Source organism: Stomoxys calcitrans, chromosome 2, assembly GCF_963082655.1.
Source record: "Stomoxys calcitrans chromosome 2, idStoCalc2.1, whole genome shotgun sequence".
NCBI lineage: Eukaryota > Metazoa > Arthropoda > Insecta > Diptera > Muscidae > Stomoxys > Stomoxys calcitrans.
In genome coordinates this window covers 90,777,479-90,799,105 of record NC_081553.1, presented here as the reverse complement: position 1 = coordinate 90,799,105, position 21,627 = coordinate 90,777,479, and the positions used below count along the sequence as shown (strand labels likewise).

At 36.9% G+C, this 21,627-nt stretch overlaps 1 protein-coding gene across 10 annotated transcripts in view; it reads left to right on the top strand.

The window, feature by feature from the left end:
- Positions 1-21,627, top strand: part of LOC106086408 (serine-rich adhesin for platelets) — a 378,389-nt gene that overhangs the window by 248,876 nt on the left and 107,886 nt on the right. For all 10 annotated transcript variants that reach the window (XM_059364029.1, XM_059364028.1, XM_059364025.1 and 7 more), the window contains one exon: positions 15,730-16,088. In XM_059364029.1, coding sequence (XP_059220012.1) covers positions 15,730-16,088 — 359 coding nt within the window. The remainder of the gene's footprint in view (positions 1-15,729; positions 16,089-21,627) is intronic.

The window sequence follows — 21,627 nt, the reverse complement described above, 5'->3', positions numbered from 1 at the left end:
TGTGGTACTATGCCATGAAAAACTTCTCTCCAAAGAGGTGTCGCACTGCGCCACGCCGTTCGGACTCGCCTATAAAAAGGAGGCCCCTTATCATTGAGCTTAAAACTTGAATCGGACTGCACTCATTGATATGTGGGAATTTTGCCTCTGTTCCTTAGTGGTATGTTCATGGGCAAAATTTGTATTTGTAACAAAGAGTGCTTTCATCTAGCAGTTGGGTCAGTCGAGTGGAGTATGCCGCTGTCATTTGTTGTGTTTGCAGATTTTCAATGTCCAGCTTCCGTGCAGTATCAGATCGTACTTTCCTCGCCATGTTCAAACGGGTGCGAACCTTTGTTGCAACCAGGAAAGGATCTGAATCTATATTCGCTCCACGGATCGATGGTACATCTAACACTCTGTATAAATGCCTTCCATCTATCATAACGTGATCAATTTGATTCCTCGTCTTTTGATCGGATGACTGCCATGTGGCTTTGTGAATATTTTTATGCTGAAATCTGGTGCTACTATTGCCCAAAAAGTAATTGCGGATTTTTTAAAAGAAAGTAAATGCATTTTCAATAAAACTTAGAATGAACTTAGTTCTAAAGCAAGCTAAAAGTAATAGCTGATAACTGACAGAAGAAAGAATGCAATTACAGAGTCACAAGCTGTGAAAAAATTTGTCAACGCCGAATATATGAAAAATCCGCAATTACTTTTTGGGCAACCCAATAATCAACCCATTACTGGACGTTATCTCGTGGAGGCTAAAACTTGGACCAAAAATGTCTTTCTTCGCTATTTTCGCATAAAAATCTCCCAGAACGATTTGAATATCATGAGTGGGGCAGCGATCATATTCTCTCTCTAGGGCCTCGTGGAAAATATCCTTGGTCTGCTCGTCTTTGTTTTCCATCGGGCCATGGGCACAAATAAGGCTGATGTTGTAGAATTTGGCTTTTATGCGGATTGTGGCTAGCCTCTCATCCACCGGAGTAAAACTGGAGACAAGGTGTTTCAGTCTCCGACTTACCACAAATCCACAGCCAAATTCATGCCTACCGTTACGGCAGCTATAGTATAGTCACCATTTGGTGTTGTAGTGACGCCATTCCCAGTCCATCGAACTTCCTGTAAGGCGGTAATATCTGCCTTTTACTTCTATAATACATCCGCCAGCGCGTATACTGCGCCTTCTCTATAAAGAGTGCGGACATTCCAGGTGCAGATCCGCAAATCATGGTCCTTTTTTCGTTGGAGTGGGTCTTCATCGTTAGGGGGGTCCGTTTTAACTATTTCTTTGCTTTTCATAGTAGTTCTATGTTTTCCGGGGGCGGTTTGCTGGCCCAGCGCCTTAACCGCATGGGTTTTGTGGGATTGCACATTTATCCCTCGTCGTGGCAAGCCGCTTACTCCAAGATCCGACGCTCGCCGCCAGCCGCCCCTAACCTGGGAACAGACGCTGATGTTGACCATTGGTTATTTGAAGGCGCTAATAACTCGCCTTGTCATCTCGAGTATCATTGGCACCCAGTATTTAATTAAGAGCCAGTGTCACCTCACTGAGATTCTCCTCTGATTGGTACTCGGTCTTTAAACAAGAGCTCGCTGAGACTCTCCTCTCGCTGACTGCTCGCGGCCGCATTTACAGCTACTCTGCATAAAAACGGAGCTTTCCACCATCCGCAACCTGTGGACGCGCCCGGTAGCTTTCAGCTAAGCTTCCCGTGATAACGATGGACACCACACAAGTCGGAGCTCAAAGTTCCAGCCTGATATTTAAATGTAGATAAAACTTGCAGCAACAATAACCAATTATAACATGGAATGGCAAAATAGCCAAAACAGCTTGAAAAGCGGCCATTAACAATGTGGAAATTTTCACAACAATGCACACTTATTAGCACAAGCAACAACACCAGCAACTGCAATTGCAATTGCAACTGCCACTTGAGTGCTGCTTGCACTCAGCAACAGCAATAAAATTCGAATAACAATAAAATTTGTTGTTAAGTTTAGACAGCGAAAACAAATTTGTTGGTTAGTCGGTTGGTGAAGGTAGCAACAAAAACACATTTTTTTTCGAAAACAGCAACTGCAGGAAAACAAACCAAAAAAAAAATTGGAAAACATATTAAGCACCTTCCCCAGTCCGCCGTTCCTACTGTTCTTCCTATTAGTCCTCGTTCTCCATCCAAATGAACGAACAATTAAAACTGGCAAATCGAAAGGGAAGCGAATGCAATTAAATTAGAAAAAAAAAAACATAAAAATAACAACAACACAAAATTGGTTGTTAACGACACCCAGAAAGCCAAAAGGCAAGCAAGCACTGTTACACTGAAAAAAAAAAAAACAAAATGTAAGAATAAAAGACAAGTAAAAGCGTGCTGTGTTCGGCCGGGCCGGCCCAAAAAGTAATTGCGGATTTTTTAAAAGAAAGTAAATGCATTTATAATAAAACTTAGAATGAACTTTAATCAAATATACTTTTTTTACACTTTTTTTCTAAAGCAAGCTAAAAGTAACAGCTGATAACTGGCAGAAGAAAGAATGCAATTACAGAGTCACAAGCCGTTGAAAAAATTTGTCAACGCCGACTATATGAAAAATCCGCAATTACTTTTTGGGCAACCCAATATATACTCTCCACCACAGATCCTATTTGTTGAGTTCTTTCCCGGTATCTCTTTGAGCTATATCAAATTATGGTCCGATTCGAACCATAATTCGAATAAGAATTGCGCGCTTTAGGGGCTCAAGAAGTAAAACAGGGAGATCGGTTTATATGGGAGCTGTATCAGGCTATAGACCGATTCAACCCATATTTGACACACATGTTGAAGGTCATGTTAGAAGCCGTTGTACCAAATTGCAGCTCAAACGGATATTAATTGCGCCCTCCAGAGGCTCAAATACTCAAGACCCCAGATCGGTTTATATGGCAACTATAACAGGTCACGGAGCGATTTTTACCATTGTATGGTTAAACACCTTATGCAAAACTTCAGCAAAATCGGGTAACAATTGCGCCCTCTAGTGGCTAAAGAGTTCAAGATCCAAGATCGGTTCATATGACAGCTATATCTGGTTATGGATCGATTTGCACCATGTCATGCAAAATTTCAGCCAAATCGGATAAGAATTGCGGACTATGGTAGCTTAAGAAGTCAAGACCCCAAATCGGTTTATATGACAGCTGTATTAGGTTATAAACCGATTTCAACCATACTTAGCACAGTTTTTGAAAACAATAACAAAACACCTCATGCAAAATTTTGCTATTTAAATTTCAGCCAAAACGGATAAAAATTTCGCCCCCTAGAGGCTTAAGAAGTCAAGACTCCAGATGGGTTTATATGACAGTTATATCAGAACATGGACCGATAAGGCCCATTTACAATCCGACCTACACTGACAAGAAGTATTTTCGCAAGTTATGGTCTGATTCGGACCATAATTGAATTCAATGTTGGATACCATAGTAGATGTCATTTTGTAAAATTTCAGCCAATTCGAGTAAGAATGACGCCCTTTAGGGGCTCAAAAAGTCAAATAGGGAGATCGGTTTATATGGGATCTATATCAGGTTATACACGATTTTTACCGTACCTAACACAGATGTTGAAAGTCATAACAGAACTTTGTATGCAAAATTTTAGCCAAATCTGACAAAAATTGTGGCTTCCGGGGGCTCAAGGAGTCAAATCAAGAGATCGGTTTATATGGGAGCTACATCAGGTTATCGACCTACTTGAACCGTATGCATCACAGTTGTTGGAATTCATAACAGAACACTATGTGCAAAATTTCAGCCAAATCGGACAAAAATTGCCGCTTATGGGCGCTGAAGAAGTCAAATCGGGAGATCGGTTTATATGGGAGCTGTATCAGATTATAGACCGATGTGGACCGTATTCAGCACAGTTGTTGGAAGTCATAACAGAACACTACATGCCAAATTTTAGCTAAATCGGACAAATTATTCTGCTTCCAGGGGCTAAAGAGGTCAAATCGGGAAATCGGTTTATATGGGAGCTATATCTAAATCTGAGTCGATATGACCTATTTGCAATCCTCAACAACTTAGATCGATATTTAGTATCTGTGCCAAATTTCAAGAGGCTAGCTTTTCGCATTCGACCGCTATCGTGGTTTCGACAGACGGACGGATACTATCGTTAATTTCCCGTCACTTATATTTCAAACGAAAATGAGAACTAAAAATCAGGAGATCGATTTATATGGAAGCAATAACAATGCATAGACCAAATAAAACCAAGGTTAATAAAATCAGTTTAAAGTCATGAGAGAAAGCATTGTACAAAATGTTAGCCTTATCGGATAAAAAAATGGCGCCCTCTATAGGCGCAATGTATCTTAAGGGATACATTCAGTGTCGGATTAATTATTTTTGTTTAGTTTTGCAAAAATATGTTACTTTTGCAATAGTATCCATCGGAAAAGTATCAATCGATATTTGGTCAAAAAATTAAATATCGATGGTATCGATAGAGCCATCGATATTTTCCCAGTTCTACTCAGAACGTTGAGACGATCAAGAATATATGCACTTTATGGGGTCTTAGATGAATAGTTCGAGGTGTTACAAACGGAATGACTAGATTAGTATACCCCCATCCTATGGTGGTGGGTTTATACCCGCTACGGTAAAGAAGTGAAAAATATGCTAAAATCTAAAAATTCAAAAATCTGAAGGCAACTTTGTCCACGAATATTCCAGTAACGGCAAACTTTTCTGACCGATTCAAATTAAAACTCAATGATAAGGGACCTACTTTTGATAGCGGAGTCTAAAAGGCGTGCCGCAAGGTGACACCTCCCTGAAGAGAAGTTTTCGCATGGCTAAATACCTCACAGATGTAGCGGGCATTAGAAAGGGATAACCACCGCTGAACATTTTTTTGATGATCTCCCCAAGATTCGCACTGAGATGAGCGTCGTCATACATGCGAACACATATAAGAACATAAACATACCCTGAGAAAAACATATAAGAAAAAATTAAAAACAAGTAATACACTGAGAAAAACTTAAAGAAACTGCAAACATTACAAAAGCCTTAGAGGAAAACATGCAAAACAAAAACACGTGAAAAAATTAAATGCATCTAAAAATCTGAAGGCAATGAGAGATCAAATCACAAAACCAAAACACAAAAATGCACAGGACGGGATAGCTGTGAGGTCCACACAGACTGGCACTTTGAAGTTCGATGTGTGTGGTGTTCATTGCTGTCACCAAAAGCTTAGCTGCGAGCTACCGCGGGCGTCCACAGTTTGCTGATAGTGGAATGCCCCATATGGAGCAGCTGTAATGGCAGTCGCGGACAATCAGCGGTATCGAGCGGAGAGTCTCAGTGACAGATAGGGAGGCACCGGCTCTTGCACAAATAATGAGTGCCCATGATGCTCGATATGACAAGGCGAATAATTGGCGCCTTTAAATAACCAAAGGTCACCCCATTACCGCGGCGATCGTTCCTTTGAACCGAAACGAACTAACTCACCTACAGGAAATTGGCGAGGATCGCCACCTCCAAATGAAAATATGGCTACAACAACAATAGGGCTTAATGCAATGAAAACAAAATCTGCACTCATAAAAAAAGAGTCTGCTGAAATTGCAAACACTGACTGCTGACTGTTAGTGGTTTATTTTGATGCTAAAACATCAGGTGTTCTACGCTGACAGCAGTAGTTCTGCAATTTCAGAACACTAGGCTGACTTCTGCTTAATTTATGATGTGCTTGTTAGAAGAGATAAAACGAATGAGAAGATTTTTGGAAAGAAAATGAGAAAAAATAGGTTTCGGTCACACCCACCCACATTGCACACGCCGCTGTAATCTTTTTGTTGTTTATTGCATACGATGTTGGTAAAAGAGATTAGAGCACGGGCTCAAAAGAATTCAGTTTTATGACGTAGTAAGAATAGTTGTCATTATTGTAAACAATACACGGCACACATGAGCATCAAAAAGGTTTGAAGAACTTATGCTGCATTTCCCTGTTCAAAATACGAGAAATGGCATGATGTGTTAAGAGGCAAAATATCAGAAAAACCAAACAAATGGGTTTCCTTGCAGAAACGGACAATAAAAGAGACTACATAAGAAGACCAAAAAAAATGTTGGAACAAGCAGATTTAAGGAAGCTTTTGAATGAGATAATGGCCAGTAAGAAAATGGAAATACGTGTCGCAGTGGCAAAATGTTCATCCAATTTTCGCTTAAGACAAAATTTCTACAAAATTTGCTCAGAAGTCGGAATTTCAAGGCAATTTTCTTTAAAAAAAAAAAAAACTTTAAAGAAATTTTCCTAAAGAACATTTTTGAACAAATTCTATCAATTTGTTAAAAATAAATTTTCTAAAATTTTTTTTATAAAGACAAAATTTTTATGAAACTTTCTCCAAACACAAAATTTCCATGAAATTTTTCCACAGAAAAACTTTCAAAAACATTTGCTCTAATTTCTAAAAAAAAAATCTCTAGGAACAAAATTTTTAAGGATATTCTCTAAAGACAAATTTTCATGAAATTTTCTCTAGAGACAATTTGCCATAAAATTTTCTCTATAGACTAATTTCCATAAAATTTTCTCCAAAGACAAAATTTCTATGCTATTTTCGCTAAAGAAAAAAAATTCTAAAAAATACTCTCTAAAGACAAATTTCATGAAATTTTTTCTAAAAACAAATTTCAATGAAATTTTCTCTAAAGACAAAATTTCCATGCCATTTTCGCTAAAGAAAGGTTTCTAAGAAATTCTCTCTAAAGACAAAATTTCTAAGAAATTTTCTCTAAGGACAAAATTTCTAAGAAATTTTCTCTAAAGACAAAATTTCTAAGAAATTTTCTCTAAAGACAAAATTTCTAAGAAATTTTCTCTAAAGACAGAATTTCTAAGAAATTTTCTCTAAAGACAAAATTTCTAAGAAATTTTCTCTAAAGACAAAATTTCGAAGAAATTTTCTCTAAAGACAAAATTTCTAAGAAATTTTCTCTAAAGACAAAATTCTCTAAAGACAAAATTTCTAAGAAATTTTCTCTAAAGACAAAATTTCTAAGAAATTTTCTCTAAAGACAAAATTCTCTAAAGACAATATTTCTAAGAAATTTTCTCTAAAGACAACATTTCTAAGAAATTTTCTCTAAAGACAACATTTCTAAGAAATTTTCTCTAAAGACAAAATTTCTAAGAAATTTTCTCCAAAGACAAAATTTCTAAGAAATTTTCTTTAAAGACAAAATTTCTAAGAAATTTTCTCTAAAGACAATATTTCTAAGAAATTTTCTCTAAAGACCAAATTTCTAAGAAATTTTCTCTAAAGACAAAATTTCTAAGAAATTTTCTCTAAAGACAAAATTTCTAAACAATTTTCTCTAAAGACAAAATTTTTAAGAAATTTTATCCAAAGACAACATTTCTAAGAAATTTTCTCCAAAGATAAAATTTCTAAGAAATTTCCTAAAAACAAAAATTTTAGGAAATTTTCCCTAAAGACACAATTTTTTGTGAAACTTTTTCTATTTTAGTTCATTTTTTTTTTGAGTGTAGCAACGTGGTTGAACATTTTTGCTGTTGTTTTTGTTGTTAATGCTGCCACTGCACAAATGCTATTTAGCAAAAATGGGGATTAGTGAAATGAAAAACAAATGTACAATTAATTAACAACAGCAACAGTAGCGGCAACAATCACAATGCCCCCCCGAATGCAATGAGCTATCCAATGAATAGGAATTATTTTTCAATTTAAACACGTACCAGACTCGGTACAGGAGTCCACCACCTTCTCGTCCCTCTTCATAGACCATGGCAGACTAACAACATTACCGATTTAGCTTGGCTCAAAATGGTTTGACTCGATTCGTTTCGATGTGACTGGGCATGATATAGACAATAACACCCACTCATTGGATAAATGAATGAATGAATGGATGGTTGGTTGGGTAGACGGACGATTGGACAGACATACTACAACAAAGCAGACTGAATACAAATGGACAGACAGACAGAGAGACAGACAATTGCATAGTCAAATGCATTGATTGTGCTTACCAAGTTTAGTCAAATGCAATGCAATTTGGAATGCATATTGAAATGTCTGACATCCATTACCGCGTTGCAAAGTGCAAATGTCCATAGTGGGCTATGGACAAATGAATTGCAGCCATTTGATTATTTGATTCATTGTTATACGCGGGGGTGAAGCTAAATTTGGATAATAGTACTATTTGCAAATGCTGCAACGAATGCTACATGGCAAATTGGTCGAAAGTTGTTGCAAAATTAAATGGAAATGCCAAAGTTCTTAGAGATTTGGAAGAAACACAACTTCAGATGGGCAAGGCTAGAGATTCAATAAAGAAATTTAGTCGCTTCTGGAGATATTAGTTGTTGTTGTAGCAGTGTGTGGTACGCTAAGGCAGCAGTCCCTGCCTATAAAAGACTTCATCGGGTCAAATCGGTACATACAACCAGCTGCCATGGAATTCGGGGGTATTAAAATTTTTCGATCTGCTATTTAAACTTCCTTCTCTATGCTTCCAACACTTTTTCTCAACGCGACACCTGTCATGACAATTAATTAATAATTATCTCATTGTTTGTTCTCATTTCCTATTTACATCGTTTTGGCTTAACTTTGATTTAATTTCATCATTATGACACTAGCAACCTTCCCAAGAATTGACGCGTATCATATTTCACAGTCATTCGTAGAACAGTTGTCAACGGATTAGCACAATATTTATGCATTTGAAAAAAATTATAAAAAAAAAATGGAATGTCATTAAGCTGCTAAGGTGGTGGCCATGCTCAAGTGTCACAACAAATTAAATATTTATAGACAAGACCCATAGAATTGTTAGAAACACTCATAAATTTATCTACACTACACAAAAAGAGGCAAAGTCATTTGTCATTCTCGGTGACAACACTAAACGACAAAGCTTTTGTTTGCAGAATATTTATTGGCATTACTTTGCAGGAGGTGGATTGTAAACATCGCATGTGAGTTCCAGAATAAGGTCAGAAAAATTGACTAGAGTGATATTTTTTCCCGTTGACATTTTGCTTTAATTTAATTTTAGAAACCAATGAATAGCTCATTGTAATAGAGCTGTCTTATAGAAAAAAAATAGCTCGAGTTAGGAAAGAGGTACCCTAATGCAATTTGAAGTAGTTGGCTTCAAGAAGATTAAAACCAAAAATTTTCTAAAAATATTGAGATTTTCCTACATTGCTTAAGTTGGTAATTACAGAATATTTGCTCCCCTAGCCGAACGTAGAAAAGATTTCCAAACGCCTCGATCGTCTGCGCTCCTTCTACAATCTCTTATACCCAGTTTCGAGATGTTTTTATCCATTTTGTCCCAGATTTCCAAACGCCTCGATCGTCTGCGCTCCTTCTACAATCTCTTATACCCAGTTTCGAGATGTTTTTATCCATTTTGTCCCACCATCGTAGTTTTGGTCTTCCCCTTTTGCGATTTTTTTTATGGTCGCCTTCAAAACATTTTTTAGCTGGAGCCCACATTCTTACAACACGACCTAGCCAATGCAACTGCTGTACTTTGATACAAATACAAATTTTGCCCATGAACATACAGGGGCAAACTTTTCACATATCAATGAGTGCAGTCCGATTCATTTTTAAGCTCAATGATAAGGGGCCTCCTTTTTTATAGCCGAGTCCTAACGGCGTGCCGCATAGCGACACCACTTGGTAAAGAAGTTTTAACATGGCGTAGTACCTGATAAATGTTGCCAGCATTAGGTGGGGGAAACCACCGCTGAAAAATTTTTCTGATGGTCTCGCCAGGATTCGAATCCAGGCGTTCGGCGTCGTAGGCGGACATGCTAACATCTGCGCTACGGTGGCCTCCGCTGTACTTTGATACGTTTAGCTATGCCATCGTCGTCATACAGCTCATACAATTCTTTAAGCTCCTAAAGCTCGTGGTTCTTACGACGCCTATATTTCCCATTAACATAGACTGGTCCATATATTTAACAAAGGATTTTTCTCTTAAACACTCCAAGTACTGCCTCATTTGCTCTTGCAAGTACCAATGATTGGTAGCCATACAATAGCAAGAGTAGTATCAGTGTCTGGTACAGTGTGATTTTCGTCTATCGGGAGGTGACTTTCGTCCTCAGCTGCTTTTTCAATCCAAATTAGCATCTGTTAGCCAATATTATCTTTCGTATCATTTCAAAAATGGTTTCATTCGTTTCCATCACGGCTGTGCTGTGAGGTGGATGAAGTTGCTGACTACCTCAAAGTTGTAATTCCTAATTTTCTCCATTTTCTTTATCTTCTCGGGTGACAAGACGTTGAGGGAGCTGATACCATCCACTTTGTCTCATCTCCATTTACATTTACTAGACCCACTGTAACTGATTCTCGATCGATACTTTCAAAGGCTCTACAATTGCTTCCTCATCGGTATAGGCGAGTGGCATAAGTTCCCTTGCGAGCAGTTTGCCATGCCTATTCACACTTGCATCTCATATAATCTACTCCAGCAGGATATTAAAGAGATCGCACGACAAGCTATCTGTCTGTCCGGAACCTCTTTTGGTATTGCATGGTTCTGAGAGATTCTTATACCCACCACCAAAGGATAGGGGGTGTATTTATTTAGTCATTCCATTTCCAACACATCGAAATAATCCATTTCTGACCCTACAAAGTATATATAAAGGGTGATTTTTTAGCTATTATCTTTTAAGCAACACTGGTTTAAACAGCTCCAGAATGTTTCGTGTTTTGTTTCACTGTCAAACATCTTCAGTTTGGTCTATAATTTAGACCCGAATCGTCTAACAAACGAACAACGCTTGCAAATTGTTGAATTTTATTATCAAAATGCGTGCTCTGTTAAGAAAGTTCAAGCGTGCTTCTTCCATTGAGCGACCAAGCTCATTCTTAGCTCAATAGGTACGTAAATAAGCAGAATTGTCTATTTTAGAGTGAAAATTAGCCGGTAGCATTGCAAGAGCTACCGATGCATCTAGAAAAAGTCATAGTTTGCTGCTGTTTATGGGCTGGCAGCATCATTGGAACGTACTTCCTCAATGATGATGCGAATCGTAACGTTACTGTGAATGGTGAGTGCTCAAAATGCAAGAGCTTAACTTTCATGACATGTCCTTTCAACAAGACGGTGCCATATGCTACACAGCACACGAAACAATGGACTTTTTGAAGGGCTAGTTCGGTGAAGATTATATTTCACGTTCGAGACCGGTCAATTGGACGCCTAAGGTTTTTTCTAGGCGCTCATAGAATATATTCTTGGTTTGCCGAGGCTTGGGCTCATATGATATTAATGTAGAGCAGTTTGGTTTTTGTGAAAATTATGGCTAGCCTCTCGTTCACCGGTGTAAATCTGGAGACAAGGTGTTTCAGTCTCCGAACAAGCAACCATTCACAGCCAAACTCATGTCTCGTGTCATGGAAGCTTCGTGATAATTCTCCCAATCAATAACACATCCTGTATGGCGGTTTTGGCGATCTTGTACTCTGCCAATACATCCGCCAGTGCATATAATACACCTGCTCTTTATAGAGGTCGGATATTCCAGGTGCAGATTGGTTGATCAAGGTCCGTTTTTGTACAAGCCACCGAAGAAGGAGGGTATATTAATTTAGCCAATCCACACATCGAAAAGTGGATTTCTAACCCAGCAAGGTATATAAAATATACGAGGGCTGCTACTAAATTAAATTAACTCGTGAACATTTTCGTGCGACCACTTTGCACACCTTTTTCGTGTATTATCACATGAGTACATTGATGAACCTACATCTTTGTATGGCGATGAATAACCGTCTTATAGCACTGTGAAAAACTGGCCTAATGAATTCAGTCGTAGCCGACGCTCTCTCATAGTAGAATTTCGTGAAAGTCGTCCAAAAACGGCCGTTGTACCAAAGAATATTGATGCCGTGTGTGAACTTTTAATGCAAGATCGTCATGTGACAAATCGTTATATAAAGGCATTTTTGGGCATTTCTTCCACCAGTACATATTCGATATCGCATGAACACTTTTTCGTAAAAAAATATTTGTTCTCTTTGGATTCTCCACAATTTGACAATTGCTGAAAAAAAGGCTCGTGTCGATTAGTGCGAAGAAATTTTGATAAATACCTTTGAGGACTATTAACATACCTCTATTATACCATCACAGCTGGCGATTTTTTTGCCTGAAATCTTGGGAGAGATTGGAAAAACGAACAAGGAAGACGAATCATCTTTCACCATGACAATGCCAGCTCTCACACATCGGCTCAAACCAGCGCCTTTTTGACCGACCAAAACGGATGATGAGTCATTCGCCAAACGTCATTCGTCAGCCGTCGGCAGAAAATTGCGTTGAAACATCCAATAACAATGTTTTGGAGGGGCCTTACACAGCTCACTGTCCCAAATTTCATCAAAATCGGATAATAAATGTTTATTTTATGGGTTGAAGACTTCAAATCGAGAGATCGGTCTATATGGCAGCTATATCAAAATCTGTACCGATCTGGGCCAAATTGTACAAAAATGTGGAGGGACCGAACACAACTCACTGTCCCAAATTTCAGCGACATCGGACAATACATGTGCTTTTTATGAGCCCAAAAGCTTAAATCGAGAGGTCGGTCTATATGGCTGCTATACCCAAATCTGGTTCTATCAGGGCCAAATTAAAGAAGAATATTGAGTGGTCTAATACAACACACTGTCCCAAATTCCATCAAAATCGGATAATATATGTGGCTTTTATGGGCCTTAGACCTTTAATCGGCGGTACGGTCTATATGGGGGCTATATCAAGATATAGTCTGATATATTTGCGCCCTCCAGAGGCTCAAGAAGTCAAGATCCCAGATCGGTTTATATGGCAGCTATATCAGGTTATGTATCGATTTGAACCGTTGGAAGTGATACCAAAACACCACGAGCAAAATTTTAGTCAAATCGAACGATAATTGCGCCCTCTAGGAGGTCAAGAAGTCAAGGCTCAAGATCGGTTTATGTGGCAGCTATATCAAAACTTGGACCGATTTGGTCCATTTACAGTCCCAAACGACCTACACTAATAAAAAGTATTTGTGCAAAATATCAAGCGTCTAGCTTTACTCCTTCGAAAGTCAGAATGGCGAAATTAGTATACCCCCATCCTATGGTGGAGGGTATAAAAAGCAATAAAACATCTTTTGATGACAAAAATTTTAATGTTCGTTATTAGCCAGAAATATATGTAGCAGCCATCGTATTGTAAGTCATCGTAGAATTATAAAACGATCTAGCTAAGTTCGTCTGTCTGTCCATCCGTCTGTTGAAATCAAGCTACAAGCTTTAAAAATTACAATATTTTCGCACAATATAACAAATTTAACATTGGCAGGTTAAGTTCGAAGATGGGCTATAACGGACTATGCCTTCCTATAGACCTCATAAAGAACGATTTGCCGATTTAAGGTGGTGAGCTAAAACTCCCATATAGACCGATCTCCCGGAAGCGTATTAGTCCCTTACATATAATTTTCTTTAAGGCCCAACCTCGCTGAAATTTGGATCCGTGAGTTGTGTTAGACCCCTTAACTTCCATATCGTTGTCCACATTTCGATGTATCTGTTATGAATTGACAAAGTGTGGTTAATTTATCCGAGGTGGTGGACCGGAACAAAATACGTTTTGCTGTCTGTTTCTCTTTCGAAATGGGCTCAATGATCGGAGATTTACTTTCTAAATGGAAAAGGAAACCCAGAGGTCGTAACAAACACCAACCACTATGGGACGCGTTTCGTCATTTGGTTAGAATAACTCATCGGCCATATTAGGTGTGAAGGTTTCGAGGGCCGTACGTTGGTTGTTGTTGTACTTATATCAAATTTATTGAGAAAACACATCTTTGATATAGATACCACATTACCCACGCTCGACAACCCTGTCTGCTGCTCCCTCCCAATGCATGTGTTTGTGTAATGGCACATTTTTTGTCTACACATTACTCTACTCCCATCGCATACACATGATTCTGTGCATCTTTTAGAAGTTGTATTGATGGCTTCGTACGCTAGACAATGGCAACGGCTTTCGCTGTTGCTACGTGTATCCAGGTTCGAATCCCGGCCGGGCTCTGCCGAATTTTCATTTCCAAGTTTATTTTAATTTTACAATTTTCGTTTGTTTCTCTTTCGAGACGAGCTCAATGATCGGAGATCTTTTGGCGTTTTTACCTATTTGAGTTTTTGAAAATTATGTTTTATTCTTATTAAAAAAATAAAGTGCCCATGTCAAATTTAATTTAAATCATATAAGGTATTCGGCGATCCGGCGTTAATTGGTTAATTTTTAATTGCTTAAGTCATTTTTTTCTATTATAACTCCTACGTTGAACAAAGAAAAAATACTAAAAACGAAAACTTGAAACCCCCATTGCTCAACTGTAACCAGCTCAAATGAATTTACCATTTAAAAACTTGATAACTGACGCCAACTGTCACCATACTAAATAGATATTTAGAAGTCAATTTGTTTTTGAATATTAAATTTTGTTATAACTGCATTTCAAATAAATCTTGAGCCAATATACAAAGGCCACTGTTATAGCAGCAAAAAAAAAACGACAAACAAATATGAAAAATAATAATAAAAAGTATCAACAACTATATCCAACACAAAGAGCAGCAAATTGCGAAGCAATTGCAAAACATTTGCGCCTAAGAGGCTAAGCGAAAATATTAATCGCCATAGCCAATTAAAAAAAACAACAACAAACAGTAAACTAAAATGTGGTCAATACTTGTTGTTCCACTTGGCTTTATGACCACTTTGTTTTTAGCTTTTATTCTGTAGCAGAAAATATTTAAATAAATTTGGATTTATTTATTCAATTAAATCCATGGAAACGTTTGACGACGAGACATTTGATTGAACTGAGGAGTGGTGGAGAAGGGTAGGCGAATATTGAACAAGTTGATGTTAATATTTCACAACAATTTGTTGGAAATTAAGAGTCAGTGCAAATTTAAACAAATTCTAAGCTAATAAAAATATTAAAGCAGGAATTATTTTATTATTTTAATTGCAAAAAGAATTTATATTCACATTCAATATTTTTTAACTGTCATCGGTTATTTAATGGCTTTGCTTGATCAAGTAATGGAAATTATATGGACTCCCTTTATTCATAAAGTAAGTGGCTCTCATAAAAAAGTATAAATGTAGCCCTCCACAAACAAGCCTCAGAAAATAAGGGAGGCCATAATGGTGGGCGATGATGGAAATAAAACAATAAACGAATAAATATTGTGAATTAAACATGTGCAATTAATTAATGAACCTCAGCTTCACTGATGAGCTGGCATTGTAAATGCACAGAACTTCTACACCGCGATAGAAGTCAAATGGGCAAATAAACCACAGAGACGCAGGCTACAAAGCCCGCTGCAAGAGATGGTGATGGTGATGATGATGATGGTACTTGCAATGAATGACCAGCCAAAAACGAGTTGAATAAATTATGAAACAAATTGAATTATCTATGAATGGGTGTGCGTGTGTGTGTGTGCCTGGCGTGTAATTAAAATAAACACATTATATTAATTAAAACATTTCAAATGAAAATGCAAAAGCTTAAAAAGCCTCGTGCAAACCTACTACCCTCCATTTAACACATTTTATCATTTGGTTGTTTTCCTCTTTTTTTACAGATCTCCACCATGGTCCTGTAAAGGCTGCCATGAAAAAGAAAAAACTTTCCTCAGCCCTTGCGGCTGTGGCAAATGTTACCCTACCACCAGATGTCAGTCCATCGGGCAGCAGTGATAGTCTGATGCGTGAGCGTCTGGCACCACCCTCCATAAGTACCACACCGCCGGCAGTTAATATGGAAACCACCGAAGATGATTCAGATTCTGGCTCAACAGATGCTCGACGCAAAAAGAAAGCCCGCACCACATTCACCGGAAGACAGATATTCGAATTGGAAAAACAATTCGAAATTAAAAAGTACCTTAGTTCGAGTGAACGAACGGAAATGGCAAAGCTGTTAAATGTTACGGAGACACAGGTGAGTGGTAAACTTGTATTTTTAAAAACCACTTTACTAAGCAAACACTTAAAAATATATGCGGAATAAATTGCTCCATTAGGAAGGAACATCAAAATATAGAACATATTTGTTTCAAAAAACTGTTTAAAAAGACTTAATTTTAGGGATTAAACCATGCCCTCTCATATTATTTAAAAAAATGCAGAAAAATATCACTGTTATCTGCAGTAAATACAGAAATTCTAAAAGTGTTGTTTATAATTGTTGTACATTGGCTTAATGTGCATTAAATACTAAGGGGCATATTTGTACATGGGTGCGTATGAACTATCCATTGGCTACCATGTTGTGTATACGCACCAACGCACTACAAAATTAATGGTAAATGTGCAGTATACTACATAGCACAAAATAAAATAAAATAAAACAAAATAAAATAAAACAAAATAAAATAAAATAAAATAAAATAAAATAAAATAAAATAAAATAAAATAAAATAAAATAAAATAAAATAAAATAAAATAAAATAAAATAATATAAAATAAAATAAAATAAAATAAAATAAAATAAAATAAAATAAAATAAAATGAAATGAAATGAAATGAAATGAAATGAAATAAAATAAACTATAATAAAATAAACTATAATAAAATAAACTAAAATAATATAATATAAAATAAAATAAAATAAAATAATATAAAATAAAATAAAATAAAATAAAATAAAATAAAATAAAATAAAATAAAATAAAATAAAATAAAATAAAATAAAATAAAATAAAATAAAATAAAATAAAATTAAATAAAATAAGATAAAAGAAAATAATATAAAATGAAATAAAATAAAACCAAATAAATCAAAATAAAATAAATTAAATAAAGTAAAATAAAATAAAATAAAATAAAATAAAATAAAATAAAATAAAATAAAATAAAATAAAATAAAATAAAATAAAATAAAATAAAATAAAATAAAATAAAATAAAATAAAATAAAATAAAATAAAATAAAATAAAATAAAATAAAATAAAATAAAATAAAATAAAATAAAACTAAAATAAAATAAAATAAAATAAAATAATATAAAATAAAATAAAAAAATTAAAAAAAAAATAAAATAAAACAAAACAAAATAAAATAAAATAAAAAAAAATAAAATAAAATAAAATAAAATAAAATAAAACAAAATAAAAACAAATTAAAATAAAACCAAAACAAACTCAAATAAAACAAAAACAAACTCAAATAAAACAAAAACAAACTAAAATAAAACAAAACCAAGTAAAATAAAACAAAAACAAGTAAAAGGGTGCTAAGTACGGCCGGACCGAATCCTGGGAACCCACCACCATGGATTCTGATAAATCTGGTTATAGACCGATTTGGACCGTACTTGGCACAATTGTTGGAAGTCATAACAGAACACTATGGTCCAAATTTGAGCCAAATCGGACAAAAATTGCGGCTTCCAGAGACTCAAGAAGTCAAAATGGAAAATAGGTTTCTATGGGAGCTACATCAGGTTCTTGACCGATATGGACCGCACTTGGCGCTGTTGTTGTAAGTCATTACAGAACACCACATGCAAAAGTTCAGCCAAATCTGACCAAAATTACGGCTTCCAGGGGCTCAATATGTCAAACTGGGAGATCGATTTAGATTTAGGAACTAAATCTTAATCTGAACCGATATGGGCCATTTGCAATCCCCAACGACCTACACCGATATTAAATATCTGTGCAAAATTTCAAGCGGCAGGCTTTACTCGTTCGACCTCGATCGTGATTTCGACAGACGGACGGACGGACATGGCTAGATCGACTCAGATCTAGATCAAAAGATCAAGAATATATGTACTTTATGGGATCTTAGACGAATATTTCGAGGTGCTACTAGAATGACTAGATTAGTACACCCCCATCCTATGGTGGTGGGTATAAAAATGTCCCGTGTCTTTTTATAGCCTTCATCACAGAATGAGGGTATACTAATTACGTCATTATGTTTGTAACTCTTAGAAATATTTTTTTAAGATCCCATAAGGTATATATATTCTTGATCGTCTTGACATTTTTAGTCGATTTAGCTATGTACGTTGGTCGGTCGGTCCGTCCGTCTGTCTGTTTTTATGGGGTCCAAAATGCACCCCTGAGATACGAGAGCAGCTATATACAAATTTCTGGCCTAATAATGAAAATAAAAATTTTTATCATCAAAAATGGTTTTATTGTCTTTTAAAGCATGTTGCAGCATGAGGTCAAACCAATTGCCAAAGCAAATGCAAATTTTGCCCATGAACATTCCACCAAGGAACAGGGGTAAACTTCTTGCAAATCAATGAGAGCAGTCTAATTCAAGTTTAAGCTCAATGCTAAGGGCCTCCTTTTTATAGCCGAGTCCGAACGGCATGCTGCAGTGCGAAACCTCTTTGGAGGGAAGTTTTTACATGACATTGTCCACGCCTTTTTTCTTAGGTTAGGTTAAAAAGAGGGATATTAATCCGCCCCATGACACTATGGACGTACACCTAAGCCAGTAATCTGCTTGATATGCGCTCTAAATACTTAAAAGTAACCTTGAAAAAGAAAATTTATGTCGAGAATTCCGTGCTGCTTGCTTAATTGTTTTCCATACCACGCCCCTTAGTTTGTTTATGTCTTAATGGGCGGGATTAAGAAGTAGTTATTGGGTGCCGATTCAAGGCTGTAGGGCGGATGATCCATCAATTAAATGTTTAGCCTGCCGAAAAGTCGCTGCTTTGAGGCCATGTTTGACAGCTCGCATTGTGATGGTGAATAGCGATTCGTCTTCTCTTGTCCGTTTTTATAGCCAACACCACAGGATGGGGGTATACTAATCTAGTCATTCACGTTGTAACACTGGGAAATATTCATCTAAGACCCCATGAAGTACATATATTCTTGATCGTCTCGACGTTCTGATTTTATCTAGCCATGTCCGTCCGTCTGTCTGTCGAAATCACAACAGAGGACGAACGCGTGGAGTTAGCCACTTGAAATTTTGCACAGATACTGAATATTTTTGTGGGTCGTTGGGAACTGCAAATGTGCCATATCGGTTCAGATTTGGATATAGCTCCCATATAAACCGATCTCCTGATTTGACTTCTTGAGCCCCTGTAAGCCGTAATTTTCATCCGATCTGGTTGAATTTGTGCACATCATGTTCTGTTGTGATTTTAAACAACTGTGTCATGTACGGTCCATATCGGTCTATAACCTATAGCTCCCATATAAAACGATCTCCCGATTTGACTTCTTGAGCCCCTGGAAGCCGCAAGTGTTGTCCAATTTAGCCACAATTTGGAATATAGTGTTTTGTTAGGACTTCCAACAACTGTGTCATATACGGTTCAAATCGGTCTATAACCTATAGCTCCCATATAAAACGATCTCCCGATTTGACTTCTTGAGCCCCTGGAAGCCGCAATTTTTGTCCGATTTGGCTGAAATTTTGCATGCAGTGTTCTGTTACGACTTCCAAACAAACGTGCCAAATACGGTCCAAATCAGTCGATCATCCTTGTTCGGTTCTTAGAAACTTTAATTTTGCTGGTTTGACAAAAGTTTGGTATGTAGAATAGAATTATGCCCTTCAACTAAACTCACTTTTGTGTAAATTTTTAGCGGGATCCATGCTGGTGGATTACCAAGATTCGGCCCGGTCGAATTTAGCACGCCATTACTTGTTAGAATGCAAGAGTTCAGCCAATCAAATTGCGATGTACCACTGAAAAATGACGGTCCTACTTTGTTCAAGCTGAACTGTCGCCACATGACTAGTTTTGCCGATGAAACAGTTGATCATTTGCTTCGAAGCATTTCAACCACGAACTACTTTCGTTGAATTAGACTCGTCTTCCAAGACCCACAAAACGTTTTGATTACGATGTTCGTATTCAAAACGTTTTGTTAGAAAATGTCTAACTTTCCAAGGGAAATATAAGATTACGCCGGGCAACGCTTGGTGTTGCCAAGGCATGAAACTTATAAGGCATTACTCGTATGTCGCACAGTGGAATAGAATCGAAGAAAAAAAAAACTAGAAAAAAAAATATAGCGTTTGAGAACGGGTAGAGATATCTCTTTAAAATTTTAAATTGTTAGAGCTGATGTGTCAACGAGATCATATGCATGGCCCTAAGTAGTCGGGGCGACTCCTAGCCGGGCGCTAAAGTTGGTGACCTCGGCATTTCGAAAAATGTTCCGGGCTGCCAATTTTCTACATGGTCCGCTTCCCAAAAATTTGCTGGGTAGTGCTCAAAAATTCCTACAAAAAGTTCGCTTGAGGTTTACATTTCGTTTCAATAACATATGCTACTCAAATGAAAATTTGCCGACAAATATATATCAGGGTTCTCGGCCCACCCCAAAAAATCTTTAAAATGTTCGATCACAAAGCTTAACACTTTGAGCCCTCCATACCTCATCAGTCTCCTCCGTACCTGATCAGTCTCTTTTTTATACCAAACGACAAAACGTGTCCAACAATAGTTCATGTGTGTATGTTGCTATTGGCTTTCCTTTCCATTTCAAGAAATTAAGAAAAATCTGCCATCATAAAGCTTAACTCGAAAGAAAAATTCGCACATCGCACAGTGGGATGGGCAAAAATAAGCGGAAATAAGGAACGGATAGGGATATTTTTATAAAATTTTACATAGTTATAGCTGAGGTGTCCAGTTTATAAGCAAAATTTCAGGGCCCTAGAAGTCCCAGGGGCCCATTGGTGGGCCTTCAAAGTTGTTCACCTCGGCCCTACAAAAATTTTTTCGGGCTGTCAAAAGCGCATTTATTTTTCGCTTTTCATGAAGATATCTCTATCCGTTCCAAAATGACATACTTATTTAAACTTATTTCTCTTCCATCCCACTGTGCATCGTGTAAAAGTGGTATTCATCATAACAGTCGAGTTGGTAGGTAGTGTGCTCCGTTTACCAGTGCGGGGGGTCATGGGTTCAATTTCCACTAAAGGCCTGGTCTGTCGCAACTCTGGCATCACAATGGACTAAAATTGTCTAAGTGAGTTTGTTAGGAAAATAGACTGCTACTCAAATCCAGGGCTGGGAAGTCGACCGGAGTCGAGTTTTTGAGGCCGGCGTCGGACTATTGAGCCGGAGTGGAAATTTGGTTCGGAGATGAGCACGTTAGCCCCGACTCCGAACCGCTCTCCGACTCCGGCTTAATACTCCGACTCCCGCTTAGACTCCGACACGATATCGGAGTCGAGTCCCAGCCCTGCTCGAATCTAACCAATTTTAGTTTTATTTCTGTGACATTTTCATCATATACTGATTAAATTCACGCATAAAAACCCATAGTTTCTGATTTTAAATTTCCCCAACATATTGAAGTTGTTAATTTAAATGTCATACAATCTGTATGCCTATTATTTAATTTAATTTAATAACACCATATAACTATTTGTATATAATTCATTAAAACACAATAATATACGTAAGTAGTCTAATTGCTAATTGCTTTGCTCATTTTATAAGCTTCGTAACACAGCAACCAGCAAACACAAACTTACCGCTT